Genomic DNA, 25,461 nt, shown 5'->3' on the forward strand with positions numbered 1-25,461 from the left:
GGAGGGACCTTAAAGGTTAACACAAAGGTGGGGCCAAAGGTTAAACATGACTCAATGACGACTTTAAGACTTCAATGTTCTGTCTATGAGGTTTTTCAGAACATTAACAGTATATTAAGCATGAACATTTATATATACATTTAGATATTTTCATTAAGAATTCTATTATTGGGATTAGTTGTGTACCCATATTGTTATTATAAACTCAGGGGGTTCATAATGTCCTTTATTATAAACCTACACATCTATATTGCACAAGAGAAGTTACTTAATAGTCTTATGTGATTCCTTTTTTACAAGGAGAGGTGTCTTCCTTCCTCATTCAGTATCTATTCACCTCAGGCAGCATCTCCACTCCAGTGGTTTGAGCTATTGGTATTTGGTATTGTATTAGGATCCCCATTATCCCAAATGCAGCAGATACTACTCCTGGTGTCCACAACACAATACATGTTATTTTCTTTATGTAATGTAAATTTTAATGTATAATTACAGATACATTCATAATAAATAAGTAGTGAGGTTTAATAGAACAAAACGGTTTATCTCCACAGCCATCAAAAAGTCAGCCAATGTATTGCGGATTAAAAATACATTCATCCACTCTATTGGCTCAGTATCTTGAGCACACATTGTCCAAATGCAAACATTTGTCTCGCTGCTGTTGCTCAAAGGAGCGATCGGGCTAATTGTATTCATAGCAGTATTCATGGACTAGTGTGACTCACCGAGTTTATCCAGGAACTGCATCCTGATTAAAAATATATATATATTAAATTGAAAATAATGAAAAAATAATTTGAATACACTAATGTGCATTTTTGCACAACTATTCTAAGTATTATTTCACAACTATTAGAACGTTAATAATCACTTCAGCTTTCTCATATGGCCACTAAGTCTATCAACAGTATCAACCTATTATTTTTGGGGTGTTTTTAAACTCAACAGGAATAACTAGTTTGTATATAGCACATACAGCACAGGCTGTTGCAAAATTAACTGAGCTTTAGTAACACATTAGCATTTATTATGTTTCATAGCATATCTATTTTTTCCAAATTCATGTTTGAAAATGTTACTTTTTAAAACTTTTTTGTCAAACATTCCCTGTTCAATTGATAGTTGTTATTTTAAGGCTTATGGTTATTGTTAAGATTCATTCAACATACCTTCAAACCCTCACTTTAAGCATACCTTTTTAAAAAGTCAATATGTTACATGTCTCAACATAAATATGTGCCATTTTTTTAATAACTAAATGACCAGAAAGTACACATTTGACTTAAAACCCATTAAACAAGTTTGCTATACCTGCATGGCTTTCTATATTTCATTTTACATTGATACTAACTTATTTTACCACAGATGTACATGTAACTGCCAAAATAAAGGAATCACTTGAGTAAATGAGGGATACAAATTGAAAAGCAGGTGCTTCCACACAGATGGGGTTCCTGAGTTAATTAAGCAATCAACATGGTCGTGTGTGTGTGTGTGTGTGTGTGTGTGTGTGTGTGTGTGTGTGTGTGTGTGTGTGTGTGTGTGTGTGTGTGTGTGTGTGTGTGTGTGTGTGTGTGTGTGTGTGTGTGTGTGTGTGTGTGTGTGTGTGTGTGTGTGTGTGTGTGTGTGTTTCAGTCACCAGATCTCAACCCAACTGAACACCTATGGGATATTCTGGAGCGGAGCCTGAGACAGTGTTTTCCACCGCCATCAACAAAACAACAAATTATGGAATTTGTCATGGAAGAATGGTGTTGCGTCCCTCCTATAGAGTTCCAGACACCTGTAGAATTTATGCTGAGGCGCATTGAAGTTTTTATGTTCTTACGCACAATTAATACACTTTATGTTGGTGTTTCCTTCATTTTGGCAGTTCTGTCAAGCCAAATCCTGATTGGTTTTAGTGGTTTTCCTGCCATGAATGTAACACATAACATTAAATATTGTACCGTCAGTTGATCAACATTTGTGGAAGAATTGCCTTTTTCTATGAGGTCAATCATCTAACTTTTTTTTATCATCCATTGCTGACAGAGCCGACCAGAGCCGACCAGGGCCGACCAGAGCCGACAGAGCCAACCAGAGCCGACCAGGGCCGACCAGAGCCGACAGAGCCGACCAGAGCCGACAGAGCCGACCTATGTGTGAAATGATCATATCTGTATATGATCATGTCTACATTCATCTGCTATAGGGAAGAATCTGTTGCAGGTTTGTAGGTTAGTACTTTTTGTATCTGACCCATCTTTACATTGGACAATGGAATATTCATAGTGGTCAATTCATACAGAGCTCACTACTGTACCTAGGGCGCTCTACCAAAATGCTATTGACTGATTTATGACTGATAATTGGAACAGCCTTTAAATGTCTTTCACACCGCCTAGGCTATATCATATGCCCTTGTGTGTACACCCCAGGTGGTTTCTTTCCTAACAAAGACTTTGCTGACTGAATAGCCTATCCATCCTTCCCCACCCATCCCCACCTTGGTCTTGCCAGAGGCTGTGTGCGGCTCCACCTTACCCAAAGGCTTCAACAATGTTTGATGATTTTAGCAGCTCTGGGTTGCGTATTTGACTGCTCTATCGTCATAGCTATACTTGGTTTATGTATAGAACCATTATTACACAAGCTCTGGGTAAATAGATTGAGGTTGAGTGTAAACTCAATTCAGCGTACAGAAGTAATATTAAACAGCGCAAGTTGATGAGCACTTTGAATAACTCAAACAAACTGTGATGATTTATGGGTGACAGCTTAATGTTAAGTGTAACTAAAGGTTAGATTGAGGTAGGTTGATACAGGAACCTTTATGTAAAAGTAAGTGTAATATTAAAACATGTTGAATAAAGTGGGAGAAATGACTCAGGATTAACTATCCAGGGTGGAGCACACAGTTAAGCAACATATGTTTACTGTTTATTGGCTATATAGGCTAGTAAAGAGAGGTTCCCTAACAACACCATGTTTGAGAAATGTTTACATAAAAAAAATACATTTGCTTAATTATTTGACTAATTTATTTATTATATTAATAGGTATTTTACTGTCCCTGGTCTAATTATGTCAAACATATGACCCACTTTCTGTGAGCTCAGAGTTCCTTTTTGATGACTTGGCAGCAAGTCTACAGTGCCTGGAGCTGGGTAAAACTAATAAACAGTCCTAGTATTACGGCCTTTGGGCAATGGGGTCCCTATTAAGGTGACCCTACCTGTTCTACTGCTTACTTTTAATCTAACAGGAATGTTGTTTACCTTCTTAGGTGGGACTTTCAATGTTGATTCAGCGTCAATACAATTAGCATTGAAATGTGTATCTAATCCACTCCACCTCAAGGCATAATCTTCTAAAAATCTGTCTACCCTGCCCATAGCACCACACAGACTTGTATTTAAATAAATTGTATGTTTTTGAAAATCATTATCTTTCATGTTAGGGGCTTCAAAAAAACTGTAGAAAGTGTTTTTCCTTTTAAACAGCCTCAACTAACTAAAAGATGTCAGCAAAATGTCCTTTTGGACACCAACACTTGTTGTGCTAGTTGTAGACAAGTCAGTACAACATGATCATGTTATAAAGCAGGCAGAGTGCTCTTTTCTGCAATATTAGTTTTGATTTGAATCAAGTCTATTTCACATTTTGTCTGATTGTTGTGAGGTTATATCATTGGTCAGGTAAGTCATCTGTAACAGAGGACTGGTTATAATAGCAAAATAGTTATTTAATTCCCTCCAACTAAGGTGGGAACCTTCTCATTTCTATTCACGCAGTTTGACAAACACTATCAAAAACATTTGAAATAAATTGTCTAAGTGCATAATACTTTATTACTTTATTAGTCCATATATCAAATATGAAAATGTGTCTTTAGTACTGTATAGAGAGGAGCACAGGGTCAGCCACAGTGCTGTCCCTGGATATATCTAGAGGTTAGCTAAGTGCGTTGCTCAAGGACAACAGTAGGAAGTGGCGCCAGGGATCTGAAACCAGCAACCTTTAGATTACTGATCCGTTTTTCTGAACTAACACCATCTCAAATTGAAATAAGTGATTAACACTTTGAATTGTGGTTGTTTGTCTGGAATAGGATAAGCCATTGTTGAACTGGGTGTCTGCAATCAAATATTTCCCAACTTAATTTCAAAAGGAATGAAAACAAGAACGTGGTATATATGCATAGCCTATTGCCAACTTTATTTATGTGTTTTGAATGGCTAAAACAAAACTAAATTTGACAAAAAAGCTGAAACTTTTTCGCCATCTAGGAGATTACTTTGCAGGAAAGTGAACAAGTTGAGCATAAATAGAGAACTAATCTAAGCAGTAAAGGGATGGTAGTGGAGAGTCATTCATCTTCTCCTGCGTCGTGACCTTGTGACCTGGGTTTCCTCCGGGGTCACGCACTCTGTCCTCTGGCAGCCACATTTATTGATGTGGATGTAGGAGTGGTTGAACTTTGAACCATCTGGGCAGATCATCTCCACTTCCTTCTTGGTGGTGGATACTTCCCGACAACAGGTACAAGAGCGCTCCATCATGTTGGCCTCAAGAGAATACCTGAAAACAGAAAGGAGAGGCGATGTTATTATGTGGATGTAGTGATGGTAGCAGTTGTAATTATATAACATTGGCAGGCAGCCGAATTCTGATGTTATGACCAATCAGATGAGCTCTTTTGACAATAATTGGGCAGAATATCAGCATAGGGCTGCCTTTGTAAACACAGCCATTGTAACATAACATATTAGTGAAAATATAATTTGTAGTTTGCATTTAGACAGGCAGCCCAATTCTATTTAATTGGGAGGATTAATGTGTTAGTGTTCCTGAAATATTTCAGGAATGATCAAAATACTCACATGGCGTAGGTGCCACAGGATCCTCCGCATGTTGTCACTTCCACCTCGTTTGCAGACTTGCACCCATTGCTGTCCAGGTACACTTTTCCCTTTGTCACGTTGCATGGCTTATGTTTTGGAACACCTGCACACAAAAGTGACATTTTCAAAGCTAAAATACCTTTTTCAATGCCGGATAAAGGGCAAGAATGGTTTACAAATGTATATCAAAAAGGATAGTGTTAAAAAGACACTCACAGACATGGCAGCAACCATCTGGAGCAATGACTTCAGTTCCCTTAAAAACAAGAAAATGGAAGAAAAAACAAAAACATTTTTACGTCACTGACGTAGCGTTTACCAAACTCACTCCACATGTTTTTCAGTGCAGTGTTCTTGCATTGTTCACTTTACGCAACAGGTGTAAATAACCTCACATAAATACACAGTAGGTACGCAACAGGCATTGGTCTGAGCGACTGGGCATATTTAAACAGTATTTCACAAGTATGAATTTGCACATTGTCCAGTTTTTAAATGGGCCAATTTCCCAGACCCAGATAATTTAGCAGATAGTTATTGTAACTCACGGGTAGGCAATCTTCTGGGTGGAAGTCAGGGCACACAGTCTTAGCCTCAATTGGGATGAATTGGTCCATAATCTTTACGCACTCAAACTTGAGACACTTCTCTCCAGATGGTATCCAGATGGAACCAGGCTGTAGAGTTGAGAATGTGAAATATATTAACAGGAGATTCTTCAAATGATAAAAGATAAGATATACTATATCATCACTAAGATAGTTATTTTGTGTAACACTTGAGTGCTAGATTAAAATTACATGTTGCTCTTTTTAAATAATCAAGGGAAATAGGACTGTATGTTTTATGAATTGTAAAAAGTAACAAACAATTGCGAATCTGTGTGAGAGATAAATAATGCTGCCTGATGCTATTTTACCTGAATAGTGTGTGTGGTATTATCTGGCAGCATAACCACACAGCTTGTCTGTACACACTTCCCACAACACTGCCCAGGAACGGCTTGATGATCAAAGCCCTGAAAGGAAGAAGACAGACCAGAGAGGAGAAAACCTTTATGATCTCTGTTATACCAATTTGTGATCCTGGTAACTCACTAGTAAATTACACTTATCCAGTAGTAGTCCAATAGTGGACGCAGAGGAATCAGTGTTATTATAATATTTTTACATGGATAAGGACTCACATTACACTAAGTATGTTGAATTACATAATGAGGCTAAAGTGTGTAGATGTGTCAATGGAGATCACTTACCTGCTGGCAGTGAGTGTCACATTCAGTAGGTTGACACTCAATGATATGTAGATGGGATTGGGCATCCACCCTGTCACCACACACACAATTCTTACACTTGTCCCCAGGAACATTGGCACCTGGCTGGAATGAGAAAATAGAATATTTCAATGGAAAATCTATGAATTGAGATGTTTTTTTTTTTGTCCTATCGAATCTCATACATGGATTGACCATAACATTTTGATGGCACCCTGATAGCTTAATGAAGGTATTTGTTTAGTTTAACTTTTCTTTTTTTAACGTATGCAAGTAAAATAACATTGTCCTCTTTTAATAAGTTACATTCAAAAGTGTTGATAATTTATAAGTGGTGGGACTGGCCAAATAACATTGCATAGAACGCATCCGCACCTGATATTCAGTGTTGTTAAACACACAGACATCCTTTGGCACTGTGGGGCAAAGAACATGGATAATCACTCAATACTGCAACTAACATGTTGGGATTTCTAGGATATGCACAAATACTGTACACATACACTCAAGCACATGCAAACTCATACTCACTGCATTGATACGTTGGGCAGCAGACTCCCATAGTTGCCTCTGTCTCAAATCCGACTGGACAAGTTATCTTGGAAGTAGAGCATCGTGTGACATCACACTCTGTTTGGAAAGAAACAACTATTGTTAAAAAAATATGCAAGTGGCCACATTGGTTGGATATGTTAGGTAGTCACCAAAAATATAAATGTTTTTACAGAGTTGTTCCAAAGCCCCCATAAAGAGCATATTATCCAAAGAAGTCACTCACCGCATTTGTCCTTTTGACAACAGTCAACGGTTTCTACGACCTTAACTTGGCCCTCCTGATCACAGGTGAGAGGAGGTTGATGTTGGCATGCCACCGGCTGGCACTGGATTTCCAGACTGTATGGGTCACATACACAATCCTGGCAGTTGCTCACCCAGGTCTCATTAGCCTGCAATGAGGAATATTTTAAGCACATCAAGGTTTGTATGGACACTACCAGTACAAAGTTCAATCATTCAGTGTGTGGAATCATAAATTACTGAAGCGCTTTGTTCTATGAAAAGCACTATAGAAATGTAATACATTATTATTATTATTATAGTTAATATTATTGCATACATTATTATACATGATTGTCAAAAGTGAACTACCCAGATGATGTTAATGTGTATATCAGAAATGAATAGTTGTTCTAAAACCTGAGAGTGAAATTCAAACACAATTTTACCTCTTTCCATTCTCCATTTGGCAACGGACAAATATCTGATGAACCAAAGAGAAAAAAATACATTAAAAAATTAAGTCATTGAAGTCCATTCCACTACTTAGTTTTGATAATGTACTGTATGTACCGGAATCACTTGATAAAATCTATATCAATCTAAATAAACCAAAACCCACACCATTGAAGTATCTGAAAAATGTTGTGGACATTTTATTTTTTATTTTTTTTTTACAAAAAGCTAAACCAGCCTTCAAAAGACAACTACAGTAGCAACGAACAATTAACACTTTGTGCTTCCCAAAGTGAAGGCCAGCAGGATGTAGCTACTATCACAGCACAATACTGTAAGTCCCCACACCCTCAATATGCAATGCTGTTATTTGACCATTCTTACCACAGCTGGGGATACAGTAGTTTGAGCTGGAACTCATCAAAGTGGTACCAGGAGGGCAATAGCATCCCTCCAATTGTATATCTCCCATGACGCTGAACTCATTTTGAGTCTGGATGAATTTGAAATTGTACCTGCAGAGATATTCAAAAAAAGTTTCAATAGCTGAGAGACTTTTCCTAGTCGTTTATACCCATCCACTGAACAACAACAGTATTATACATACCAGGCATTACAGGTTGGTTCAACTTGTGGACCGCAGGCATTATACACCTTGGGTTTCTCGCATGTGAAGTCTGTAGCAGGTGAGATAAAAAGATTAATTACCAATAAGCTACATCATGGAGAGGTTGTCTGAGCTTTATGGTCTTGAGGAGTGACCTACTTACCACATTGTCCATTTGTATAATTTCTCCACTCAATACAGACTCCTGCTTGTGCACATGCATCAGCATAGGTCTGCAAGCTGGTGCAGCCAATAGTAACATCATCCATATGGCACACATCAAAGATACATGCCACAAGGAATGGCTCGTAGGGGATTATCTTATGGCAACTCTCAAAGACCCTTGAAAAGATGTCATGCTTCAGTTAAAGTAGATATTTAAATATGATAATTCACTTTGTTTTGTCATCAGGCTTTGTCAAATGATTGCCGTGTTTTAGTATGTCAAGTTATTGTTCGCACTGAGATTATTCTGATTGAGAGGTTATCGATACTACAGAGGAGATGTATTGTGAACACTAATTGCTACTTACTTGCTTTGAATGAGATGACAAATGGGTGGATCGCAGCCTGGTAGTGGTGTTGGTGTCGGTTCTGGTGATGGTGGAGTGCACTGACTGTTATTGTGGTCAGCAACATGCCATTGGTGTGCCATGTCTGGACAAGATGAATCGATAGTTCCATTTGGCAAGCGGCAGTCATCTGTCCGGTTGTTGTCACATGTACCTGAATAAGATTGAAAACCATCGTTAGACAATGAGACATCGTGGGGTAATCATGGCAACAGAGTGACCATAAAACACCTGTACTCACCACACTGGCCCTCAGTGTTGCCACTGAACTTGTCCCAGGGCAGGTATATGCTAAACATAAGACCAGTGAAAGACACCTTGGCATTAATTGCTGGTATGACTAAAAGGGTCTCAATCCCGTTGTCTGTGATGCGGAAGTCCTTGGTCTCATATGCTGGGATGATGCGTTTCTGGTTTACATAAATCTAGGACAAAAATATTAAGAGATCGACAAAATGGTTACAATAATTTCTATACCCAATGTCTCCTATATCTAATACATAGAGGAAGTATATCCATCTTAAATGAAAGCTAATCAATATTTAAGCTAATCGAAAATCTAATCTCTATTCTAGGAAAAATGTCTTGAACATACAGTATTTGAGATATTTTAATTACCAGACTTGTGAAAACTCCATCAACGTCCTTCTTGGTCATGAATATCTTGTAAGATTGATAATAAATTGTCAGAGACTGAGGGCAGGAAAGTCCATCTGGGGCATCACAATAGTAATTGTCGATTACAACACTGAAGTTGTACTTTGGCAGGATTTCTTTGACCAAGACGTAAGAACAATTTCCTTGGAAGCCATAGTATGTTCCATCAAAGGTGACATAGTGAGGGTCTCCCCAACCATAGCAGATACCTTAGTAAGAAGAGAACAATTAGCATTTAGATGGACACGGATATGGAATGTTTTATGCTAAATGAATGGTGTGGTGCTGAAATGTTTCCAAGGTGAGACATTCATGTGCATGTACTGCTATTAACTATAAGATAACTCTGAACCAGTCAAGAGTAAGGATTATTTTTCAGATTTTGAACTAAAATCCAATCGCTAAAGTACAATTTGTAACACAAAGACTAAACTTTTTTTTTTAATTTGTTGTGGACTTACATTGACACTCATAGTGGAAACAGCATCCAGATTCGTCATACACTTTGATCGGAGGATAGTTATTTTCACATGCTATTGGCTTCGGAGTCTCACAATGTACATGCTCATAAATAACTTTCCCGTTGGCGCATGTTCCGTTGGTGCACTGGTTATGTTTCCAGCTTTCACCGTTCTACAAACACAGACAAATATTAGGCTTGCAGGAAATGTCTATAAAATCATACCATTCATTATGTGTTTTTATTAATCAGCCTTTTGTAATTAATAATTCCTATGGAATGTTTCCACAAACGTTATTATCTATAGAAGAGCAAATACCTGTCTTGGAGGATGTTCATGGTGACAGTTTATCTCAATTGGATATTTTTGGGTGGTGGTTGGTCTTTCTGTTGTATGTGGTATTGTTGTTGTTGTTGGGAGCAGTGTAGTGGTGGGTGAAGTAGTGGTAACTGGGGTAGTTGTTACATCACATCTGAAGGAACGGGTTTCTACTTTGCATGTCTTGTTGCAGAGACCAATGTAGCACCATCCATCATGGTCAGAGACATTGTAAACAATTGAGCCTGAAAGTATTTTGAAGAGTATTACATTTTGTACAATTGAACATGTATAATTCAATATAAACTGAATATTATGAATGACTGAACTAATGGTGAAATACAAAAGGTTTCGAATGTGAAAAGGTGGAAAATAAAAACTTACCAACGGAGAAATCACGATGATTGAAATGGCAAAAACAAACGGGTTCAGTGGATGTAATTGTTGGTGATGTTGTTCCACCAGATGTTACAGGATATGAGGTTGTAGGGAAAGTACTAGTTATGGGTGGCTGAGTTGTTGTTGTTGTTGTTGTTGTTGTTGTCGGGATGTGTGTTGTGGGAGGACATTGACAACATTTCACTCGTATCTCGTAATCGAAGCACTTTTGCTGAAGACCTTGCTTACTGTTTTTACAAATCAGTCCAACAGATGGATTGCAAGTCACGTCTTGGCCAAGCTGAGAGATCTGAAGTCCAGGGTATTGTTTTGCTCTACATTCAACTGCCTCTGGAGCTGAGCAAATGTGATAACCACTAGCAATGATGTTCTTAATGGATTCATTATCTCCACCTTCAGAGCCAGAGGTTGGCTGACCAAGGTTGATCCAGTCTGACCACACACAAATTTCTTCACCATTGCACTGGGTAGTTGATGCTCCTGTTGAGGTTGATGTAGGAGTCGAGGTTGGAGTTGTAGTAGAAGGCAGAGTTGTTGTTTTTGTGGTAGATGGAGCTGTCGAAGTTAAGATTGTAGTAGTGGGTGTAGGAGTCGTGGTCGACAGAACTGTTGTTGTTGTTGTTGTTGTTGTCGGGATGTGTGTTGTGGGAGGACATTGACAACATTTCACTCGTATCTCGTAATCGAAACACTTTTGCTGAAGACCTTGCTTACTGTTTTTACAAATCAGTCCAACGGATGGATTGCAAGTCACGTCTTGGCCAAGCTGAGAGATCTGAAGTCCAGGGTATTGTTTTGCTCTACATTCAACTGCCTCTGGAGCTGAGCAAATGTGATAACCACTAGCAATGATGTTCTTAATGGATTCATTATCTCCACCTTCAGAGCCAGAGGTTGGCTGACCAAGGTTGATCCAGTCTGACCACACACAACTTTCTTCACCACTGCACTGGGTAGTTGATGCTCCTGTTGAGGTTGATGTAGGAGTAGAGGTTGGAGTTGTAGTAGAAGGCAGAGTTGTTGTTTTTGTGGTAGATGGAGCTGTCGAAGTTAAGATTGTAGTAGTGGGTGTAGGACTCGTGGTCGACAGAACTGTTGTTGTTGTTGTTGTTGTTGTCGGGATGTGTGTTGTGGGAGGACATTGACAACATTTCACTCGTATCTCGTAATCGAAGCACTTTTGCTGAAGACCTTGCTTACTGTTTTTACAAATCAGTCCAACGGATGGATTGCAAGTCACGTCTTGGCCAAGCTGAGAGATCTGAAGTCCAGGGTATTGTTTTGCTCTACATTCAACTGCCTCTGGAGCTGAGCAAATGTGATAACCACTAGCAATGATGTTCTTAATGGATTCATTATCTCCACCTTCAGAGCCAGAGGTTGGCTGACCAAGGTTGATCCAGTCTGACCACACACAACTTTCTTCACCACTGCACTGGGTAGTTGATGCTCCTGTTGAGGTTGATGTAGGAGTAGAGGTTGGAGTTGTAGTAGAAGGCAGAGTTGTTGTTTTTGTGGTAGATGGAGCTGTCGAAGTTAAGATTGTAGTAGTGGGTGTAGGAGTCGTGGTCGACAGAACTGTTGTTGTTGTTGTTGTTGTTGTCGGGATGTGTGTTGTGGGAGGACATTGACAACATTTCACTCGTATCTCGTAATCGAAGCACTTTTGCTGAAGACCTTGCTTACTGTTTTTACAAATCAGTCCAACGGATGGATTGCAAGTCACGTCTTGGCCAAGCTGAGAGATCTGAAGTCCAGGGTATTGTTTTGCTCTACATTCAACTGCCTCTGGAGCTGAGCAAATGTAATAACCACTAGCAATGATGTTCTTAATGGATTCATTATCTCCACCTTCAGAGCCAGAGGTTGGCTGACCAAGGTTGATCCAGTCTGACCACACACAACTTTCTTCACCACTGCACTGGGTAGTTGATGCTCCTGTTGAGGTTGATGTAGGAGTAGAGGTTGGAGTTGTAGTAGAAGCCAGAGTTGTTGTTTTTGTGGTAGATGGAGCTGTCGAAGTTAAGATTGTAGTAGTGGGTGTAGGAGTCGTGGTCGACAGAACTGTTGTTGTTGTTGTTGTTGTTGTTGTCGGGATGTGTGTTGTGGGAGGACATTGACAACATTTCACTCGTATCTCGTAATCGAAGCACTTTTGCTGAAGACCTTGCTTACTGTTTTTACAAATCAGTCCAACGGATGGATTGCAAGTCACGTCTTGGCCAAGCTGAGAGATCTGAAGTCCAGGGTATTGTTTTGCTCTACATTCAACTGCCTCTGGAGCTGAGCAAATGTGATAACCACTAGCAATGATGTTCTTAATGGATTCATTATCTCCACCTTCAGAGCCAGAGGTTGGCTGACCAAGGTTGATCCAGTCTGACCACACACAACTTTCTTCACCACTGCACTGGGTAGTTGATGCTCCTGTTGAGGTTGATGTAGGAGTCGAGGATGGAGTTGTAGTAGAAGGCAGAGTTGTTGTTTTTGTGGTAGATGGAGCTGTCGAAGTTAAGATTGTAGTAGTGGGTGTAGGACTCGTGGTCGACAGAACTGTTGTTGTTGTTGTTGTTGTCGGGATGTGTGTTGTGGGAGGACATTGACAACATTTCACTCGTATCTCGTAATCGAAGCACTTTTGCTGAAGACCTTGCTTACTGTTTTTACAAATCAGTCCAACGGATGGATTGCAAGTCACGTCTTGGCCAAGCTGAGAGATCTGAATTCCAGGGTATTGTTTTGCTCTACATTCAACTGCCTCTGGAGCTGAGCAAATGTGATAACCACTAGCAATGATGTTCTTAATGGATTCATTATCTCCACCTTCAGAGCCAGAGGTTGGCTGACCAAGGTTGATCCAGTCTGACCACACACAACTTTCTTCACCACTGCACTGGGTAGTTGATGCTCCTGTTGAGGTTGATGTAGGAGTAGAGGTTGGAGTTGTAGTAGAAGGCAGAGTTGTTGTTTTTGTGGTAGATGGAGCTGTCGAAGTTAAGATTGTAGTAGTGGGTGTAGGAGTCGTGGTCGACAGAACTGTTGTTGTTGTTGTTGTTGTTGTCGGGATGTGTGTTGTGGGAGGACATTGACAACATTTCACTCGTATCTCGTAATCGAAGCACTTTTGCTGAAGACCTTGCTTACTGTTTTTACAAATCAGTCCAACGGATGGATTGCAAGTCACGTCTTGGCCAAGCTGAGAGATCTGAAGTCCAGGGTATTGTTTTGCTCTACATTCAACTGCCTCTGGAGCTGAGCAAATGTGATAACCACTAGCAATGATGTTCTTAATGGATTCATTATCTCCACCTTCAGAGCCAGAGGTTGGCTGACCAAGGTTGATCCAGTCTGACCACACACAACTTTCTTCACCACTGCACTGGGTAGTTGATGCTCCTGTTGAGGTTGATGTAGGAGTAGAGGTTGGAGTTGTAGTAGAAGGCAGAGTTGTTGTTTTTGTGGTAGATGGAGCTGTCGAAGTTAAGATTGTAGTAGTGGGTGTAGGACTCGTGGTCGACAGAACTGTTGTTGTTGTTGTTGTTGTTGTCGGGATGTGTGTTGTGGGAGGACATTGACAACATTTCACTCGTATCTCGTAATCGAAGCACTTTTGCTGAAGACCTTGCTTACTGTTTTTACAAATCAGTCCAACGGATGGATTGCAAGTCACGTCTTGGCCAAGCTGAGAGATCTGAAGTCCAGGGTATTGTTTTGCTCTACATTCAACTGCCTCTGGAGCTGAGCAAATGTGATAACCACTAGCAATGATGGTCTTAATGGATTCATTATCTCCACCTTCAGAGCCAGAGGTTGGCTGACCAAGGTTGATCCAGTCTGACCACACACAACTTTCTTCACCACTGCACTGGGTAGTTGATGCTCCTGTTGAGGTTGATGTAGGAGTAGAGGTTGGAGTTGTAGTAGAAGGCAGAGTTGTTGTTTTTGTGGTAGATGGAGCTGTCGAAGTTAAGATTGTAGTAGTGGGTGTAGGACTCGTGGTCGACAGAACTGTTGTTGTTGTTGTTGTTGTTGTTGTCGGGATGTGTGTTGTGGGAGGACATTGACAACATTTCACTCGTATCTCGTAATCGAAGCACTTTTGCTGAAGACCTTGCTTACTGTTTTTACAAATCAGTCCAACGGATGGATTGCAAGTCACGTCTTGGCCAAGCTGAGAGATCTGAAGTCCAGGGTATTGTTTTGCTCTACATTCAACTGCCTCTGGAGCTGAGCAAATGTGATAACCACTAGCAATGATGTTCTTAATGGATTCATTATCTCCACCTTCAGAGCCAGAGGTTGGCTGACCAAGGTTGATCCAGTCTGACCACACACAACTTTCTTCACCACTGCACTGGGTAGTTGATGCTCCTGTTGAGGTTGATGTAGGAGTAGAGGTTGGAGTTGTAGTAGAAGGCAGTGTTGTTGTTTTTGTGGTAGATGGAGCTGTCGAAGTTAAGATTGTAGTAGTGGGTGTAGGAGTCGTGGTCGACAGAACTGTTGTTGTTGTTGTTGTTGTTGTCGGGATGTGTGTTGTGGGAGGACATTGACAACATTTCACTCGTATCTCGTAATCGAAGCACTTTTGCTGAAGACCTTGCTTACTGTTTTTACAAATCAGTCCAACGGATGGATTGCAAGTCACGTCTTGGCCAAGCTGAGAGATCTGAAGTCCAGGGTATTGTTTTGCTCTACATTCAACTGCCTCTGGAGCTGAGCAAATGTGATAACCACTAGCAATGATGTTCTTAATGGATTCATTATCTCCACCTTCAGAGCCAGAGGTTGGCTGACCAAGGTTGATCCAGTCTGACCACACACAACTTTCTTCACCACTGCACTGGGTAGTTGATGCTCCTGTTGAGGTTGATGTAGGAGTAGAGGTTGGAGTTGTAGTAGAAGGCAGAGTTGTTGTTTTTGTGGTAGATGGAGCTGTCGAAGTTAAGATTGTAGTAGTGGGTGTAGGACTCGTGGTCGACAGAACTGTTGTTGTTGTTGTTGTTGTTGTTGTCGGGATGTGTGTTGTAGGAGGACATTGACAACATTTCACTCGTATCTCGTAATCGAAGCACTTTTGCTGAAGACCTTGCTTACTGTTTTTACAAATCAGTCCAACGGATGGATTGCAAGTCACGTCTTGGCCAAGCTGAGAGATCTGAAGTCCAGGGTATTGTTTTGCTCTACATTCAACTGCCTCTGGAGCTGAGCAAATGTGATAACCACTAGCAATGATGGTCTTAATGGATTCATTATCTCCACCTTCAGAGCCAGAGGTTGGCTGACCAAGGTTGATCCAGTCTGACCACACACAACTTTCTTCACCACTGCACTGGGTAGTTGATGCTCCTGTTGAGGTTGATGTAGGAGTAGAGGTTGGAGTTGTAGTAGAAGGCAGAGTTGTTGTTTTTGTGGTAGATGGAGCTGTCGAAGTTAAGATTGTAGTAGTGGGTGTAGGACTCGTGGTCGACAGAACTGTTGTTGTTGTTGTTGTTGTCGGGATGTGTGTTGTGGGAGGACATTGACAACATTTCACTCGTATCTCGTAATCGAAGCACTTTTGCTGAAGACCTTGCTTACTGTTTTTACAAATCAGTCCAACGGATGGATTGCAAGTCACGTCTTGGCCAAGCTGAGAGATCTGAAGTCCAGGGTATTGTTTTGCTCTACATTCAACTGCCTCTGGAGCTGAGCAAATGTGATAACCACTAGCAATGATGTTCTTAATGGATTCATTATCTCCACCTTCAGAGCCAGAGGTTGGCTGACCAAGGTTGATCCAGTCTGACCACACACAACTTTCTTCACCACTGCACTGGGTAGTTGATGCTCCTGTTGAGGTTGATGTAGGAGTAGAGGTTGGAGTTGTAGTAGAAGGCAGTGTTGTTGTTTTTGTGGTAGATGGAGCTGTCGAAGTTAAGATTGTAGTAGTGGGTGTAGGAGTCGTGGTCGACAGAACTGTTGTTGTTGTTGTTGTTGTTGTCGGGATGTGTGTTGTGGGAGGACATTGACAACATTTCACTCGTATCTCGTAATCGAAGCACTTTTGCTGAAGACCTTGCTTACTGTTTTTACAAATCAGTCCAACGGATGGATTGCAAGTCACGTCTTGGCCAAGCTGAGAGATCTGAAGTCCAGGGTATTGTTTTGCTCTACATTCAACTGCCTCTGGAGCTGAGCAAATGTGATAACCACTAGCAATGATGTTCTTAATGGATTCATTATCTCCACCTTCAGAGCCAGAGGTTGGCTGACCAAGGTTGATCCAGTCTGACCACACACAACTTTCTTCACCACTGCACTGGGTAGTTGATGCTCCTGTTGAGGTTGATGTAGGAGTAGAGGTTGGAGTTGTAGTAGAAGGCAGAGTTGTTGTTTTTGTGGTAGATGGAGCTGTCGAAGTTAAGATTGTAGTAGTGGGTGTAGGACTCGTGGTCGACAGAACTGTTGTTGTTGTTGTTGTTGTTGTCGGGATGTGTGTTGTGGGAGGACATTGACAACATTTCACTCGTATCTCGTAATCGAAGCACTTTTGCTGAAGACCTTGCTTACTGTTTTTACAAATCAGTCCAACGGATGGATTGCAAGTCACGTCTTGGCCAAGCTGAGAGATCTGAAGTCCAGGGTATTGTTTTGCTCTACATTCAACTGCCTCTGGAGCTGAGCAAATGTGATAACCACTAGCAATGATGGTCTTAATGGATTCATTATCTCCACCTTCAGAGCCAGAGGTTGGCTGACCAAGGTTGATCCAGTCTGACCACACACAACTTTCTTCACCACTGCACTGGGTAGTTGATGCTCCTGTTGAGGTTGATGTAGGAGTAGAGGTTGGAGTTGTAGTAGAAGGCAGAGTTGTTGTTTTTGTGGTAGATGGAGCTGTCGAAGTTAAGATTGTAGTAGTGGGTGTAGGACTCGTGGTCGACAGAACTGTTGTTGTTGTTGTTGTTGTTGTCGGGATGTGTGTTGTGGGAGGACATTGACAACATTTCACTCGTATCTCGTAATCGAAGCACTTTTGCTGAAGACCTTGCTTACTGTTTTTACAAATCAGTCCAACGGATGGATTGCAAGTCACGTCTTGGCCAAGCTGAGAGATCTGAAGTCCAGGGTATTGTTTTGCTCTACATTCAACTGCCTCTGGAGCTGAGCAAATGTGATAACCACTAGCAATGATGTTCTTAATGGATTCATTATCTCCACCTTCAGAGCCAGAGGTTGGCTGACCAAGGTTGATCCAGTCTGACCACACACAACTTTCTTCACCACTGCACTGGGTAGTTGATGCTCCTGTTGAGGTTGATGTAGGAGTAGAGGTTGGAGTTGTAGGAGAAGGCAGAGTTGTTGTTTTTGTGGTAGATGGAGCTGTCGAAGTTAAGATTGTAGTAGTGGGTGTAGGAGTCGTGGTCGACAGAACTGTTGTTGTTGTTGTTGTTGTTGTCGGGATGTGTGTTGTGGGAGGACATTGACAACATTTCACTCGTATCTCGTAATCGAAGCACTTTTGCTGAAGACCTTGCTTACTGTTTTTACAAATCAGTCCAACGGATGGATTGCAAGTCACGTCTTGGCCAAGCTGAGAGATCTGAAGTCCAGGGTATTGTTTTGCTCTACATTCAACTGCCTCTGGAGCTGAGCAAATGTGATAACCACTAGCAATGATGTTCTTAATGGATTCATTATCTCCACCTTCAGAGCCAGAGGTTGGCTGACCAAGGTTGATCCAGTCTGACCACACACAACTTTCTTCACCACTGCACTGAGTAGTTGATGCTCCTGTTGAGGTTGATGTAGGAGTAGAGGTTGGAGTTGTAGTAGAAGGCAGAGTTGTTGTTTTTGTGGTAGATGGAGCTGTCGAAGTTAAGATTGTAGTAGTGGGTGTAGGACTCGTGGTCGACAGAACTGTTGTTGTTGTTGTTGTTGTTGTCGGGATGTGTGTTGTGGGAGGACATTGACAACATTTCACTCGTATCTCGTAATCGAAGCACTTTTGCTGAAGACCTTGCTTACTGTTTTTACAAATCAGTCCAACGGATGGATTGCAAGTCACGTCTTGGCCAAGCTGAGAGATCTGAAGTCCAGGGTATTGTTTTGCTCTACATTCAACTGCCTCTGGAGCTGAGCAAATGTGATAACCACTAGCAATGATGTTCTTAATGGATTCATTATCTCCACCTTCAGAGCCAGAGGTTGGCTGACCAAGGTTGATCCAGTCTGACCACACACAACTTTCTTCACCACTGCACTGGGTAGTTGATGCTCCTGTTGAGGTTGATGTAGGAGTAGAGGTTGGAGTTGTAGGAGAAGGCAGAGTTGTTGTTTTTGTGGTAGATGGAGCTGTCGAAGTTAAGATTGTAGTAGTGGGTGTAGGAGTCGTGGTCGACAGAACTGTTGTTGTTGTTGTTGTTGTTGTCGGGATGTGTGTTGTGGGAGGACATTGACAACATTTCACTCGTATCTCGTAATCGAAGCACTTTTGCTGAAGACCTTGCTTACTGTTTTTACAAATCAGTCCAACGGATGGATTGCAAGTCACGTCTTGGCCAAGCTGAGAGATCTGAAGTCCAGGGTATTGTTTTGCTCTACATTCAACTGCCTCTGGAGCTGAGCAAATGTGATAACCACTAGCAATGATGTTCTTAATGGATTCATTATCTCCACCTTCAGAGCCAGAGGTTGGCTGACCAAGGTTGATCCAGTCTGACCACACACAACTTTCTTCACCACTGCACTGGGTAGTTGATGCTCCTGTTGAGGTTGATGTAGGAGTAGAGGTTGGAGTTGTAGTAGAAGGCAGAGTTGTTGTTTTTGTGGTAGATGGAGCTGTCGAAGTTAAGATTGTAGTAGTGGGTGTAGGACTCGTGGTCGACAGAACTGTTGTTGTTGTTGTTGTTGTTGTCGGGATGTGTGTTGTGGGAGGACATTGACAACATTTCACTCGTATCTCGTAATCGAAGCACTTTTGCTGAAGACCTTGCTTACTGTTTTTACAAATCAGTCCAACGGATGGATTGCAAGTCACGTCTTGGCCAAGCTGAGAGATCTGAAGTCCAGGGTATTGTTTTGCTCTACATTCAACTGCCTCTGGAGCTGAGCAAATGTGATAACCACTAGCAATGATGTTCTTAATGGATTCATTATCTCCACCTTCAGAGCCAGAGGTTGGCTGACCAAGGTTGATCCAGTCTGACCACACACAACTTTCTTCACCACTGCACTGAGTAGTTGATGCTCCTGTTGAGGTTGATGTAGGAGTAGAGGTTGGAGTTGTAGTAGAAGGCAGAGTTGTTGTTTTTGTGGTAGATGGAGCTGTCGAAGTTAAGATTGTAGTAGTGGGTGTAGGACTCGTGGTCGACAGAACTGTTGTTGTTGTTGTTGTTGTTGTCGGGATGTGTGTTGTGGGAGGACATTGACAACATTTCACTCGTATCTCGTAATCGAAGCACTTTTGCTGAAGACCTTGCTTACTGTTTTTACAAATCAGTCCAACGGATGGATTGCAAGTCACGTCTTGGCCAAGCTGAGAGATCTGAAGTCCAGGGTATTGTTTTGCTCTACATTCAACTGCCTCTGGAGCTGAGCAAATGTGATAACCACTAGCAATGATGTTCTTAATGGATTCATTATCTCCACCTTCAGAGCCAGAGGTTGGCTGACCAAGGTTGATCCAGTCTGACCACACACAACTTTCTTCACCACTGCACTGGGTAGTTGATGCTCCTGTTGAGGTTGATGTAGGAGTAGAGGTTGGAGTTGTAGGAGAAGGCAGAGTTGTTGTTTTTGTGGTAGATGGAGCTGTCGAAGTTAAGATTGTAGTAGTGGGTGTAGGAGTCGTGGTCGACAGAACTGTTGTTGTTGTTGTTGTTGTTGTCGGGATGTGTGTTGTGGGAGGACATTGACAACATTTCACTCGTATCTCGTAATCGAAGCACTTTTGCTGAAGACCTTGCTTACTGTTTTTACAAATCAGTCCAACGGATGGATTGCAAGTCACGTCTTGGCCAAGCTGAGAGATCTGAAGTCCAGGGTATTGTTTTGCTCTACATTCAACTGCCTCTGGAGCTGAGCAAATGTGATAACCACTAGCAATGATGTTCTTAATGGATTCATTATCTCCACCTTCAGAGCCAGAGGTTGGCTGACCAAGGTTGATCCAGTCTGACCACACACAACTTTCTTCACCACTGCACTGGGTAGTTGATGCTCCTGTTGAGGTTGATGTAGGAGTAGAGGTTGGAGTTGTAGTAGAAGGCAGAGTTGTTGTTTTTGTGGTAGATGGAGCTGTCGAAGTTAAGATTGTAGTAGTGGGTGTAGGACTCGTGGTCGACAGAACTGTTGTTGTTGTTGTTGTTGTTGTCGGGATGTGTGTTGTGGGAGGACATTGACAACATTTCACTCGTATCTCGTAATCGAAGCACTTTTGCTGAAGACCTTGCTTACTGTTTTTACAAATCAGTCCAACGGATGGATTGCAAGTCACGTCTTGGCCAAGCTGAGAGATCTGAAGTCCAGGGTATTGTTTTGCTCTACATTCAACTGCCTCTGGAGCTGAGCAAATGTGATAACCACTAGCAATGATGTTCTTAATGGATTCATTATCTCCACCTTCAGAGCCAGAGGTTGGCTGACCAAGGTTGATCCAGTCTGACCACACACAACTTTCTTCACCACTGCACTGGGTAGTTGATGCTCCTGTTGAGGTTGATGTAGGAGTAGAGGTTGGAGTTGTAGTAGAAGGCAGAGTTGTTGTTTTTGTGGTAGATGGAGCTGTCGAAGTTAAGATTGTAGTAGTGGGTGTAGGACTCGTGGTCGACAGAACTGTTGTTGTTGTTGTTGTTGTTGTCGGGATGTGTGTTGTGGGAGGACATTGACAACATTTCACTCGTATCTCGTAATCGAAGCACTTTTGCTGAAGACCTTGCTTACTGTTTTTACAAATCAGTCCAACGGATGGATTGCAAGTCACGTCTTGGCCAAGCTGAGAGATCTGAAGTCCAGGGTATTGTTTTGCTCTACATTCAACTGCCTCTGGAGCTGAGCAAATGTGATAACCACTAGCAATGATGTTCTTAATGGATTCATTATCTCCACCTTCAGAGCCAGAGGTTGGCTGACCAAGGTTGATCCAGTCTGACCACACACAACTTTCTTCACCACTGCACTGGGTAGTTGATGCTCCTGTTGAGGTTGATGTAGGAGTAGAGGTTGGAGTTGTAGTAGAAGGCAGAGTTGTTGTTTTTGTGGTAGATGGAGCTGTCGAAGTTAAGATTGTAGTAGTGGGTGTAGGACTCGTGGTCGACAGAACTGTTGTTGTTGTTGTTGTTGTCGGGATGTGTGTTGTGGGAGGACATTGACAACATTTCACTCGTATCTCGTAATCGAAGCACTTTTGCTGAAGACCTTGCTTACTGTTTTTACAAATCAGTCCAACAGATGGATTGCAAGTCACGTCTTGGCCAAGCTGAGAGATCTGAAGTCCAGGGTATTGTTTTGCTCTACATTCAACTTCCTCTGGAGCTGAGCAAATGTGATAACCACTAGCAATGATGTTCTTAATGGATTCATTATCTCCACCTTCAGAGCCAGAGGTTGGCTGACCAAGGTTGATCCAGTCTGACCACACACAACTTTCTTCACCATTGCACTGGGTAGTTGATGCTCCTGTTGAGGTTGATGTAGGAGTCGAGGTTGGAGTTGTAGTAGAAGGCAGAGTTGTTGTTTTTGTGGTAGATGGAGCTGTCGAAGTTAAGATTGTAGTAGTGGGTGTAGGACTCGTGGTCGACAGAACTGTTGTTGTTGTTGTTGTTGTCGGGATGTGTGTTGTGGGAGGACATTGACAACATTTCACTCGTATCTCGTAATCGAAGCACTTTTGCTGAAGACCTTGCTTACTGTTTTTACAAATCAGTCCAACGGATGGATTGCAAGTCACGTCTTGGCCAAGCTGAGAGATCTGAAGTCCAGGGTATTGTTTTGCTCTACATTCAACTGCCTCTGGAGCTGAGCAAATGTGATAACCACTAGCAATGATGTTCTTAATGGATTCATTATCTCCACCTTCAGAGCCAGAGGTTGGCTGACCAAGGTTGATCCAGTCTGACCACACACAACTTTCTTCACCACTGCACTGGGTAGTTGATGCTCCTGTTGAGGTTGATGTAGGAGTCGAGGATGGAGTTGTAGTAGAAGGCAGAGTTGTTGTTTTTGTGGTAGATGGAGCTGTCGAAGTTAAGATTGTAGTAGTGGGTGTAGGAGTCGTGGTCGAAAGAACTGTTGTTGTTGTTGTTGTTGTTGTCGGGATGTGTGTTGTGGGAGGACATTGACAACATTTCACTCGTATCTCGTAATCGAAGCACTTTTGCTGAAGACCTTGCTTACTGTTTTTACAAATCAGTCCAACGGATGGATTGCAAGTCACGTCTTGGCCAAGCTGAGAGATCTGAATTCCAGGGTATTGTTTTGCTCTACATTCAACTGCCTCTGGAGCTGAGCAAATGTGATAACCACTAGCAATGATGTTCTTAATGGATTCATTATCTCCACCTTCAGAGCCAGAGGTTGGCTGACCAAGGTTGATCCAGTCTGACCACACACAACTTTCTTCACCACTGCACTGGGTAGTTGATGCTCCTGTTGAGGTTGATGTAGGAGTAGAGGTTGGAGTTGTAGTAGAAGGCAGAGTTGTTGTTTTTGTAGTAGATGGAGCTGTCGAAGTTAAGATTGTAGTAGTGGGTGTAGGAGTCTTGGTCGACAGAACTGTTGTTGTTGTTGTTGTTGTCGGGATGTGTGTTGTGGGAGGACATTGACAACATTTCACTCGTATCTCGTAATCGAAGCACTTTTGCTGAAGACCTTGCTTACTGTTTTTACAAATCAGTCCAACGGATGGATTGCAAGTCACGTCTTGGCCAAGCTGAGAGATCTGAAGTCCAGGGTATTGTTTTGCTCTACATTCAACTGCCTCTGGAGCTGAGCAAATGTGATAACCACTAGCAATGATGTTCTTAATGGATTCATTATCTCCACCTTCAGAGCCAGAGGTTGGCTGACCAAGGTTGATCCAGTCTGACCACACACAACTTTCTTCACCACTGCACTGGGTAGTTGATGCTCCTGTTGAGGTTGATGTAGGAGTAGAGGTTGGAGTTGTAGTAGAAGGCAGAGTTGTTGTTTTTGTGGTAGATGGAGCTGTCGAAGTTAAGATTGTAGTAGTGGGTGTAGGAGTCGTGGTCGACAGAACTGTTGTTGTTGTTGTTGTTGTTGTCGGGATGTGTGTTGTGGGAGGACATTGACAACATTTCACTCGTATCTCGTAATCGAAGCACTTTTGCTGAAGACCTTGCTTACTGTTTTTACAAATCAGTCCAACGGATGGATTGCAAGTCACGTCTTGGCCAAGCTGAGAGATCTGAAGTCCAGGGTATTGTTTTGCTCTACATTCAACTGCCTCTGGAGCTGAGCAAATGTGATAACCACTAGCAATGATGTTCTTAATGGATTCATTATCTCCACCTTCAGAGCCAGAGGTTGGCTGACCAAGGTTGATCCAGTCTGACCACACACAACTTTCTTCACCACTGCACTGGGTAGTTGATGCTCCTGTTGAGGTTGATGTAGGAGTAGAGGTTGGAGTTGTAGTAGAAGGCAGAGTTGTTGTTTTTGAGGTAGATGGAGCTGTCGAAGTTAAGATTGTAGTAGTGGGTGTAGGACTCGTGGTCGACAGAACTGTTGTTGTTGTTGTTGTTGTTGTCGGGATGTGTGTTGTGGGAGGACATTGACAACATTTCACTCGTATCTCGTAATCGAAGCACTTTTGCTGAAGACCTTGCTTACTGTTTTTACAAATCAGTCCAACGGATGGATTGCAAGTCACGTCTTGGCCAAGCTGAGAGATCTGAAGTCCAGGGTATTGTTTTGCTCTACATTCAACTGCCTCTGGAGCTGAGCAAATGTGATAACCACTAGCAATGATGTTCTTAATGGATTCATTATCTCCACCTTCAGAGCCAGAGGTTGGCTGACCAAGGTTGATCCAGTCTGACCACACACAACTTTCTTCACCACTGCACTGGGTAGTTGATGCTCCTGTTGAGGTTGATGTAGGAGTAGAGGTTGGAGTTGTAGTAGAAGGCAGAGTTGTTGTTTTTGAGGTAGATGGAGCTGTCGAAGTTAAGATTGTAGTAGTGGGTGTAGGACTCGTGGTCGACAGAACTGTTGTTGTTGTTGTTGTTGTTGTTGTTGTTGTTGTCGGGATGTGTGTTGTGGGAGGACATTGACAACATTTCACTCGTATCTCGTAATCGAAGCACTTTTGCTGAAGACCTTGCTTACTGTTTTTACAAATCAGTCCAACGGATGGATTGCAAGTCACGTCTTGGCCAAGCTGAGAGATCTGAAGTCCAGGGTATTGTTTTGCTCTACATTCAACTGCCTCTGGAGCTGAGCAAATGTGATAACCACTAGCAATGATGTTCTTAATGGATTCATTATCTCCACCTTCAGAGCCAGAGGTTGGCTGACCAAGGTTGATCCAGTCTGACCACACACAACTTTCTTCACCACTGCACTGGGTAGTTGATGCTCCTGTTGAGGTTGATGTAGGAGTAGAGGTTGGAGTTGTAGTAGAAGGCAGAGTTGTTGTTTTTGAGGTAGATGGAGCTGTCGAAGTTAAGATTGTAGTAGTGGGTGTAGGACTCGTGGTCGACAGAACTGTTGTTGTTGTTGTTGTTGTTGTCGGGATGTGTGTTGTGGGAGGACATTGACAACATTTCACTCGTATCTCGTAATCGAAGCACTTTTGCTGAAGACCTTGCTTACTGTTTTTACAAATCAGTCCAACGGATGGATTGCAAGTCACGTCTTGGCCAAGCTGAGAGATCTGAAGTCCAGGGTATTGTTTTGCTCTACATTCAACTGCCTCTGGAGCTGAGCAAATGTGATAACCACTAGCAATGATGTTCTTAATGGATTCATTATCTCCACCTTCAGAGCCAGAGGTTGGCTGACCAAGGTTGATCCAGTCTGACCACACACAACTTTCTTCACCACTGCACTG

General features: G+C 42.1%; 1 protein-coding gene and 2 long non-coding RNA genes across 14 annotated transcripts in view; 2 read left to right on the forward strand and 1 right to left on the reverse strand.

Moving 5' to 3' along the window:
• Window positions 1-4,178: 4,178 nt before the first annotated feature.
• LOC118360033 (mucin-5AC-like) overlaps window positions 4,179-25,461 on the reverse strand; it is a 37,485-nt gene continuing 16,202 nt past the window's right edge. For 2 of the 6 annotated variants that reach the window (XM_052462517.1, XM_052462515.1), the window contains 21 exons: window positions 13,233-14,030; window positions 12,261-12,749; window positions 10,395-10,802; window positions 10,011-10,255; window positions 9,693-9,864; window positions 9,193-9,440; window positions 8,816-8,999; window positions 8,536-8,728; window positions 8,166-8,344; window positions 8,003-8,072; window positions 7,780-7,910; window positions 7,389-7,423; window positions 6,941-7,109; window positions 6,694-6,792; window positions 6,538-6,578; window positions 6,145-6,267; window positions 5,809-5,907; window positions 5,438-5,566; window positions 5,106-5,145; window positions 4,869-4,992; window positions 4,179-4,566 (listed from right to left, as the gene is read on the reverse strand). In XM_052462517.1, the coding sequence (XP_052318477.1) occupies window positions 4,359-4,566; window positions 4,869-4,992; window positions 5,106-5,145; window positions 5,438-5,566; window positions 5,809-5,907; window positions 6,145-6,267; window positions 6,538-6,578; window positions 6,694-6,792; window positions 6,941-7,109; window positions 7,389-7,423; window positions 7,780-7,910; window positions 8,003-8,072; window positions 8,166-8,344; window positions 8,536-8,728; window positions 8,816-8,999; window positions 9,193-9,440; window positions 9,693-9,864; window positions 10,011-10,255; window positions 10,395-10,802; window positions 12,261-12,749; window positions 13,233-14,030 (4,184 nt within the window). In that variant the 3' untranslated portion in view covers window positions 4,179-4,358. Of the gene's footprint in view, window positions 4,567-4,868; window positions 4,993-5,105; window positions 5,146-5,437; window positions 5,567-5,808; window positions 5,908-6,144; window positions 6,268-6,537; window positions 6,579-6,693; window positions 6,793-6,940; window positions 7,110-7,388; window positions 7,424-7,779; window positions 7,911-8,002; window positions 8,073-8,165; window positions 8,345-8,535; window positions 8,729-8,815; window positions 9,000-9,192; window positions 9,441-9,692; window positions 9,865-10,010; window positions 10,256-10,394; window positions 12,087-12,260; window positions 12,750-13,232; window positions 14,031-25,461 lie in introns of all 6 variants that reach the window. The other 4 variants (XM_052462519.1, XM_052462516.1, XM_052462518.1 and 1 more) reach the window with 3 other exon arrangements.
• Window positions 11,777-25,436, forward strand: LOC127907361 (uncharacterized). 2 transcript variants are annotated; one of them, XR_008064241.1, is made up of 2 exons: window positions 11,777-11,926; window positions 25,055-25,436. It is a non-coding gene; the product is annotated as an uncharacterized LOC127907361 (long non-coding RNA). The 2 variants fall into 2 exon arrangements; XR_008064242.1 differs by lacking the exon at window positions 25,055-25,436 and adding an exon at window positions 24,071-24,452.
• On the forward strand, window positions 12,217-22,243 carry LOC127907360 (uncharacterized). Of its 6 annotated transcripts, none has more exons than XR_008064239.1 (4): window positions 12,217-12,355; window positions 18,191-18,676; window positions 19,649-20,152; window positions 22,094-22,243. It is a non-coding gene; the product is annotated as an uncharacterized LOC127907360 (long non-coding RNA). The 6 variants fall into 6 exon arrangements; XR_008064235.1 differs by lacking the exon at window positions 12,217-12,355 and adding an exon at window positions 12,695-12,844; XR_008064237.1 differs by lacking the exon at window positions 12,217-12,355 and adding an exon at window positions 14,639-14,788.

The sequence above is a fragment of the Oncorhynchus keta genome, chromosome 14, assembly GCF_023373465.1.
Source record: "Oncorhynchus keta strain PuntledgeMale-10-30-2019 chromosome 14, Oket_V2, whole genome shotgun sequence".
NCBI lineage: Eukaryota > Metazoa > Chordata > Actinopteri > Salmoniformes > Salmonidae > Oncorhynchus > Oncorhynchus keta.